The sequence below is a fragment of the Humulus lupulus genome, chromosome 1, assembly GCF_963169125.1.
Source record: "Humulus lupulus chromosome 1, drHumLupu1.1, whole genome shotgun sequence".
NCBI lineage: Eukaryota > Viridiplantae > Streptophyta > Magnoliopsida > Rosales > Cannabaceae > Humulus > Humulus lupulus.
Genome location: NC_084793.1, coordinates 159,282,287 through 159,291,715, shown reverse-complemented (window position 1 = coordinate 159,291,715; position 9,429 = coordinate 159,282,287). Strand labels below are relative to the sequence as shown.

At 33.7% G+C, this 9,429-nt stretch overlaps 1 protein-coding gene across 9 annotated transcripts; it reads right to left on the bottom strand.

The window, feature by feature from the left end:
- Positions 1–234: 234 nt before the first annotated feature.
- Positions 235–4,006, bottom strand: LOC133799675 (uncharacterized). 9 transcript variants are annotated; one of them, XM_062237692.1, is made up of 6 exons: positions 3,804–3,998; positions 3,021–3,138; positions 2,723–2,788; positions 2,424–2,609; positions 2,224–2,263; positions 235–598 (listed from the first exon to the last, which is right to left on the bottom strand). In XM_062237692.1, the coding sequence occupies exons 4-6, from the start codon at positions 2,604–2,606 to the stop codon at positions 516–518; spliced, it is 306 nt and encodes a 101-aa protein (XP_062093676.1). In that variant the 5' UTR covers positions 2,607–2,609; positions 2,723–2,788; positions 3,021–3,138; positions 3,804–3,998; the 3' UTR covers positions 235–515. The 9 variants fall into 9 exon arrangements, with proteins under 9 accessions (XP_062093676.1, XP_062093693.1, XP_062093661.1 ...); XM_062237709.1 differs by having other exon boundaries at positions 2,723–2,773; XM_062237677.1 differs by having other exon boundaries at positions 2,717–2,773; positions 3,804–3,994.
- Between the last annotated feature and the right edge of the window lie 5,423 nt (positions 4,007–9,429).

The window sequence follows — 9,429 nt, the reverse complement described above, 5'->3', positions numbered from 1 at the left end:
AAAAAGAACAACAAAAAAAAGATTGTATTTATGAAAAAAAACCTCTTAATTATATTTTGCTACAATTTCTAATTAGAGGATATGTATCTTCCTAATTTAGTAATTTATGGACTCTAAATAAAATTTCTTGGTCTTGTGGTGCCACAAATATTGTAAAACAAGACAGACAATCGAACCATAGTGAATATAGACGAACAGAGGTAGTTTGTGCGTAGGAAAAATAAAAAAGAAAGGTTCAATGTAAGAATAGGGATATATAGAAGGGATGCCAGTATGTTCAGCACAAATGTAGCTCAAATCAATATATCTCAACTATTGCTCTAATTGAGTAGAATAATGAAAACCCAAGTTGAATAGTTCATCTACAAACCCTCCATATAATTGGTCTATTATTTAATCATATATATTATACAATTATATATCAAAGTATTAGAAGATATATAGCCTTCTTGAGTGGACTACTAATCAACACTGTCGATAGCATCTGGTTGGCTTTACAAGATGAGGCAATGGCCTCACCAATTGCCTCCCTCTGGATCACGCGATTGGTAGAAATCAGTTGGGCGTACAATGTTCACCTCTTCAAACTCATTATCATCTGAAAGAAACAAAAGTTTTCTAATGTATCATTACAAAGCAAAAACAAGAAAAGAGTTCATTGAAATTGAATTGAAATAAACAAACCATTAGGGACCAATAGAAATCTAGCTAAAGTGCAATGCACTTTGAGTAATGAAATCTTGAACATGAGCCATATCCCACATACTATAGAATTTGGAAATTTTAGCTAGTCCTGAAGAGATTACAAACACATTGATCCAAGTTCCCAAGTATAATGGTCATGAAGAGTTTGAAAGTTAAACTAATCCGGAAGCGTTTACAAATACTTAATCCCACTTCCCAAGCATACTTGTCCTACAAGAAAGCATTCATCTGGTACCAAACCAGAATCAACAGTCTTTTAATGCTTTTAGCTTCTAGTTGTTTATCCAATTATTCAAATACAATCTTGGATTTTCTATCAAAGTTCTGTCAAATGGCAGTGAAGAATAGCACAATCTGACATTTGTATTCAACTTAATCTAAAATTGCACCCTCAAATGAATGTCTCTCCTATTATTTTGTTCAGGTAAAGCAGAAAGAGCATTATTATATGACAAGTATCATCGCCTACAAGCTAAATTGTTAGTGAAGCGGCACAATAATGTAAAATCTTACAACAAAAAGAAGCTCCCCAATGAGTTTCTATCAACTGGAAACTCCTATGAGAAAATAAATTCCTACGTGCTCTTTCCTGTTTTGCTAAAAGAGTTTTTACCTGCTGTTTAAGAAATGACAAAAGTGGGTACTCAGAATATTAAATTTATCCTAATTTGTGACCTTTTGTGTTTTTATTTTGCACGTGTCACCTAGCGGCTGCTTCTAATTGACAAACTCTCCCTTGATGTGATCATAATTAGATATCATCAATCATCATAATTAGACATCGCAGCAATACTAGCCAAAAAGAGGAAAATAATTCTTTAAAAATCAATAAATGATATGATAGGATTTGTATACCACAAAAAAGCAGCAGCGTATTAATCTACGTTTCAAGTAAAAAGATGAGACTCACAGACTAAGAATGAGAATAAGGATATATTAAATTACACAACATTTTCTAAAGTAAAGGTCACGTTTACAGAGTAGGAATGAATTGGATAGTATTAGATTAAAAAAGTATAAAAGAAAAAACATAGAAAAATGGATGAATTGATCATTTGCTAACAATAAATTAGAAGAAAACAAGTTGAATGCAAGGCTGTAACTTTTTTTTCTAACAAATGAAAAACATGAAAATGGAGGATTGGATAGGATAAATTATATCAAGTTTTTTAATGGGATTAAGTTATCAGTGCTCGGGGTATTATAAGGTTGTTGGATTAATTATTTCAATATCTTCCTTACTTTTATAAATAAATCACATGATAAAATTATTCAATCCTATCCAAATTCAACCCAATCCTAAACATAACCTAACGGTAAACAAAGTTATATTTCATATGATAGTCTAACCTTCTATTCCCTTTGGTAGCAATAGACTAGCTTATAATATCCCAAAATGAAAACTACTAAAAAATCAATCAAATTTGCACCAAACTCAGATGTACGCCATTCACATGATTCATGATTACATCTATTCAAACAAAGTAGCAAAACGCTAAGATGAAGAAGAAACACAACCTTTCCTCAAAGTAAGTGCCACGACAGAATCATTTTCAACCTGAATAATAAAAACATAGAAATTATAATTAGCACATTAACAGGATAAATTAACTTATTCCTACACCAATAAGAAAAAATTTGCCTCCTTTTTATATAACTAAACTATATAAAAACGACGCAAAAATTAATCAACAAGAAAAAAATAAAAGTTGAGGTACCTTCTGATCTGCCAATGTCTTTACATCCTCCAGTACTTGTCCACTACTGAATAGGATCAAACGCTGATCGTTTACTGGTTGGTCAATAAGAACATGTAATTTCTGCTTAATATCTAAAACTGTCTCAGTCGGCTCGCATTGGATAAAGTAAGTTGTTTTATTGCGCTTAACGCGAATATACATTGCCTGGCACAGTGGTGAAAGGATTCATCAGGAACACTTCAAGACATTGCTGGAACTAGAAGTGAAAATAAGTGGAAAAGAAGAAAATCAGGGTGGGTGTTGTTAGTTACTGTTACGGCTGTTCACGGTGTGGTTTGGCCGGTTTTCCACAGTTTGTGTGTAAAAATCTGTCTTAACAAAATCTACAGTAAACAAAGAGTTGCTGAAATAAATATCATTAAACAACATAACAACTCAATCCAAACAACGTTTAATACAAAACCTATATAAAGTCAACATAACATATTCAAAATCAAAATATCAAAACAAGGTCACAAGTTCTAGGTAAAGTTGAAAACAATTTAAAGTTCAACACAACAGCACTAAATCTTAAATAAATTCAACACAACAACATTACAAGTCTGAAATAAGCACCTAACAACACAAATAACAAGTTTTCAATAAGATAATAAGTCACTTCAATCCCCTTCACTTCACCACCATGGAAACCTTTAATCAAGGGATACAACTTCAGACATCAATGAAAAAATATCTACAAAATCAAAAGAGAAAACAAATGAGACATAATTATTAACTAACAAAAATACACATATATAATACAAAAAGAATACATATCTCGACACGATATACATATATATATATATAATAGAGGATTGCTAAGGCAAATAGCATAACATACATTACATTATTATTAAATGTAATTCTCAATTGCATCAATTATCTGTAACCTAACAAGTGCATGTGCCATAGGGTTAATTATATTTTTCTAATATAAATATATATGATAAAGTTGCTGTACTACCAGAATGGAAAAAATAACTAAGTATTTTTCGTGGAAGCTTTGATTAGAACACATCAAATTAATCAAGATCCTATGTAAAATCATGATAATATTGTTACACTTTTATTTCAGTGCAAAGAATGCACAATGTATAACGAACCAATATCAAGGGATCAAGCCAGGCAGAAAATATGTAGAGAAAAATAACAGAGTGAAAAGAAACCTTGGGTCGAGACTTAGCAAAAAGCGATACCGCAAAGAAAGTAAATTATATATTAGTTTAGTTAAAAATGAAAATAAACTGAAAAGAAAAAAACTCAAAGCTATCAACATGGATAAGCAAATACAGCAGGAACCTAATAAAAAATGGCATTAATACACAAGAAAGAAATGAAAAAAATTAAAAACAAGCATACCAAATCCAAACCGTGCACTGCGCGAGAGAGAGGATGGCGGAGTGAGGGAGACGGCACGAGAGAGAGGGACACTGTGAGAGTGGGCGGCGAAGTGAGAGGACACACACCTATCTGTGGGAGAGGGAGTAAATGAGGGAGGAGGGTGACCGAAGAGGGAGGTGGGAGGAGGCTATGAGCTGAAAGTGAAGCCCTAGTTTAAGTTAGTGGGCTTAGGATTGGGCTTAGGTTTGGACTACTAAACAATGGCATTTAGATAGTTAGAACTTGTACGATGAGTGACAAATTGGTGATGTATGCATGGAGTGTGAAATTGGTAACGTATTACTATAAAATATTGCTCCTTTTATAAAAAAATTGCTCGTTATGCTAAATTTGACATATTTTAAAATTTGTGCCAAAGTTGGCACATAACATTACTATAAATGATATATATATATTTTATTTTTATGTTATTTTTATTATTTTAGTATTATTTTTAATAATCATTAAATAATTGACTTTTTTCTTTATTATTTTATTATTATCTCTAAATATTAATACTAAAATATAAAAGAAAATTATTATTTTTTTGTATATTTTCAATAAATATTAAATGAACATTAATAAAATATTGATTTTTGCATCAACTTTTACAATTTTGTATTGGAGCAAAGTGTTAAAAATTGTGTCAAATATAATACATATTGTTTTTTGTGCCAAATATAGCACAATATTTCATCTCTCATTGAAGATGGTCTTACAAAAAAAAATTCGATGTTGTGTCAAATTTGGCACATGCTAAAAGTTTTATCAAATTTGGCACACAATATAGCATGATGCATATTTTGTATCACCATAAATGTTACATTTTTTTATTTACTTTTATATTATTTTAGTATTATTTTTAATAATCACCATTAAATGCTAGATATTTTACCTTATATTTTATTATTTTCTCCAACTATGAACAATAAAATATAAAGAAAAATTATTACTTTGTATATATTTTCAATAAATATCAATAAACATTAATGAAAAGATTGATCTTTACATCAGCTTTTACAATTGTGCAATGGAGCATAGTGCTACAAATTGTGCCAAGTATACCATATATTATTTTTGTGTGCCAAATATAGCACAGTATTTACATCTTCCATTGGAGATAGTCTTAGATAACCTATAAAAATATATTGGCATATTTTTAAGTTTGTGGTGCGATGCAGTGCAAACCAAAATTTTGCATCGCCAAACCATGCACTGCACCATGCTATTTACCTCAAAATGCAAACTATATCCAACCAACTCACTTTTGACACCACGGTTTACGGTGTGGTGCAGTTGGTCACTGCGGTTTATTAGTTTAGATGAACAACCCTAGTTATTGTTATATATACTATTTAGAGTAATGCTGCTAGTATACTCAATTTACACCTAAAATTTACACACTATGATCAGAATATTTATTTCAACCATATAATGTTGAGCGATTGACATCGAAAAAAAATATTTAAAATTGTAAGTTTTGCGCATACGTAATGTAGCATCTCGAAACTTTTAATAAGATTAAGTGCCTTGAATAGCGTGTCAGGAGGACACGTGGGGTAATTATGTGTTAATTAAGTGAATTATGTTATTTTTGTGATTATATAATTGAGTATGCATGATTTTGTGTATTAAATATGTTTAAAGACCCACTTTTATTAAAAATTGGCATTTTCGTAACTTTGATCCATTGAGGGTATAATCGTAATTTTTATGTGCTATGTGTTTGGAATTGCATTATTATGTGGATATTCGTGGTATTCAACATGAGTGAGTCCTCTCAAGCAATTTAGCAAAAAAGTCACAATGGGGATAAATACTCGCACGGGTGAGCCAAGGAGTATTTTGGTAATTTCACATATTTTGGGAATTATTGGAATATGAAATATTTGGGGGAAAATATTTGTGCTTGGGGGATTAGCGGATTAAATTTGGAGTTTTAGGAAAAATTTGAGGTTTACTGAGAATTTATGGCTTGTTGAGTGCCTTTTTCGCTATCAACCTTAAGAAGAGAGATTAAAGAAATAAATAATGAGAACACAAGGATTTTTACGTGGTTCAGGTTATAAAAGAACCCTAGTCCACGAGTCTTTGGTATTAAGAGGATTGGAAGCTTGTTAAAGCAAGCTCCAATGGTGTATTCTCAGGCAGCGTTTAGATTGCTCTAGGTATAAGGTGTTTTCTCTCTAAAACACCAAACCACTTACAATGAGACTCCCAACCCTATTTATAGAGGCTAGGTGATGAGGACACCAAGACTAAAGATCCAAGTCTAGTTCCAGTTGGTCTGGTGACGAGGGCGCGAGCCAAAATACTCAGTTTAGGAGCTTGATGAGTCTTATTGTATTTTGTCATCTTGTATTTTTTATTTAGTCTTTGTTTATTTTTGTGAAAAGTCAAACACTTGACTTGTGTGAGTCCAAGAGTCCTTTTGTCCTTAATATTCGGTTTTCATTAGGAAGACAAAGGGTTGTCTTTAAATTTCAGTTTTCATTAGGAAGACAAAGGGTTGTCTTTATTTGTCGGTTTTCATTAGGAAGACAAAAGGTTGTCTTTATTTTTCGGTTTTTAGGAAGACAAAGGGGCTTGTCTTGATGTATTCTTCGGCTATATAAGGCCTTGAAAACATTTGGAAAAATCAGATTACTTTGAATGAAAAATTGTGAGTTTATTTCTTCTTGAGTTCTTGAAGAAACTTTTGAACTTATCAAGGGGTTCCTTGTGGCGTTCATCCTGACTTATCAAACGGATTCCATCCCCGTTTGTGACGTCTTCCTCATACCAAGGTTCGTGCCTTGCTAAGCATAGGGTCGCGGTTTACCATTCTAATTTCGTGTGTTCTTGGTGGCTGTGCCATATTTGGTGTCGGGTTTCATCACAATGTTGGTGTGGTTCGTATCAGTTGGTATCAGAGCTTAGGATCATTCGGTTTGGCCTATCCTTTTTTTTATTCTTTCATTTGTGTTTCTATTCTATTCGTATTTCAATTTTAGGGTTTCTGAAATCAAAAAAAAAAAAAAAAATCTATCTATTCGTGTTCTTGATTTTCTTAGTCTTTGTTCTTGTTTTCCTTCTAAAAACCCGAAACCATTATAGTTAATCTCTTTATTCCAGATTGTTTCTTTGTTCAAATTGTGTTCTTATTTCCTAGTTTCCATTATTTCTTTGTGAAATCCTTTGAAATCCGAAACTAGTCTACACAAAGTTTCAATTCCTTTGTAATCCCCTATTTTGTTTTCTTTTCATTTCTGAAATCATGAATTAGGGTTCTTAACGTGAATTAGGGCTTTGAGTTTTATCTTGTTCTACTTGTGGAATCTGACTTTGCATTGGTTTTCTCTAGTTCTTATTGTGAAATCCGAATTTTCATTGAGTTTCTCTTGCTTTGCTTTTGAAATCCGAATTTTACCTTGGGTTTCTCTTGTTCTTATTGTGAAATCTGAATTGGGGTTGAGTTTCTCTTGTTCTTATTGTGCAATCCGAATTGGCATTGAGTTTTTCTCTTGTTCTTATTGTACAATCCGAATTTGTTTTATTGGGAAATCTGATTTGGCATCGAGTTTCTCTTGTTTTATTGTGAAATCTGAATGGACAGTGAGTTTCTCTAGTTTTTCATTGTGAAAATCCGAATTTGCATTGAGAATCTATTGCTCTTTTGTGAAATCCGAGTTGTTTTGTTTTCGAATCCAAGTCTGATTTTTTTTTCTTGTGTCTTGTACCTACGTTTGAGGACCAAGAGGAAAAAAAAAACAGAAAAGAAAGAAGAAGAAAAATTCAAAGGGATTCGAACCTAAAAAAAAAAAAAAAAGAGTCTGGAAACCTCTCTTAAAATTTTTTGTTCTAATCTTGTTCCTTATGGTCTAGAGGCCTTTTTGCCAAAACCCCACACAAGTGATCCAAAAATCATCATTTTTCATCAGTTTTTCTATGTTCGTTTGGTTTGTTCTGGTTTGATTTGCTACTTGAATCCTCCATGATATTGTGTGATTAGTTTTGAAAGAACTTAAAGAAGAATACAAGTGGAAAAAAGGCAGAGGTGTGTGATACGAACCACACCAACATTGTGATGAAACCCGACACCAAATATGGAACAGCCACCAAGAACACACGAGATTGGAATGGAACCGCGACCCAATGCTTAGCCAAGCACGAACCTTGGTATGAGGAAGACGCCACAAACGGGGATGGAATCCGTTTGATAAGTCAGGATGAACGCCACAAGGAATCTCCTTGATAAGTTCAAAAGTTTCTTCAAGAACTCAAGAAGAAATAAACTCACAATTTCATTCAACATAATCTGATCTTTTCCAAATGTTTTCAAGGCCTTATATAGCCGAAAAATACATCAAGACAAGCCCCTTTGTCTTCCTAAAAACTGAAAAAATAAAGACAACCTTTTGTCTTCCTCATGAAAACCGACAAATAAAGACAACCCTTTGTCTTCCTAATGAAAACTGAAATTTAAAGACAACCCTTTGTCTTCCTAATGAAAACCGAATATTAAGGACAAAAGGACTCTTGGACTCACACAAGTCAAGTGTTTGACTTTTCACAAAATAAACAAAGACTAAATAAAAAAATACAAGATGACCAAATACAATAAGACTCATCAAGCTCCTAAACTGAGTCTTTTGGCTCGCGCCCTCGTCACCAGAACAACTGGAACTAGACTTGGATCTTTAGTCTTGGTGTCCTCATCAGTGTGAGCCTATTTGAGGGTAAAAGCCATTGAAATTGAGTGAAACACGAGGGGATTTGAGTGAAATATATTGTTCGAGCGAAACACGTGAGGGAGAGTGGTGAGGTCTTTTCTACATATTATTCTAACCTTATTTTGCAGATTTCCATCATGGCACAAAATCCAGAGAAAAATGCAAGCAATGATATTCCACCACTTGAAGTTCCGAATCTACAAATGCAAGCACTAATTGGGGAGATGCGAAGGATGATGAGGGCGGAGTGTGAGCAAATACATGAGAGGTTGGATAGGGTAGAAGAAGGAACACAACGGAGGCCACGGAGGAATAGGGTGTATCAAAGGGAGGATGAGAATGAAGGGGATTTGGAAGGGGTAGTTTCTGATGAAGAGTTTGATAGGATGTCAGAGGGTAACCATAGGAGGTATGGCCGAGATAGGGAAGCTAGGAACTGGGTAGACAATAATTTGGGAAATATCAAGATGAGAATCCCCGCCTTTCAAGGCAAGAGTGATCCTGAGGCATACCTTGAGTGGGAAAAGAAGATGGAGTTGGTTTTCGATTGTCACAACTACTCTGACATGAAGAAGGTAAAACTTGCTGCCATTGAGTTTACTGATTATGCTATTGTTTGGTGGGATCAGTTGTGCATCAACAGGAGGCGGAGTGGAGATCGTCCTATTGACACATGGGAGGCCATGAAGAGGGTGATGAGGCGACGGTTTGTACCACCTCATTATTATCGAGATCTCTACCTTAAGTTGCAGGGTCTTCGTCAGGGCTACAGAAGTGTTGATGAGTATTACAAGGAGATGGAGATGGCTATGATTAGAGCCAATGTTGAAGAGGATTGGGAGGCAACCATGGCAAGGTTTTTGAATGGGTTGAACCGAGAGATTGCTGACCCA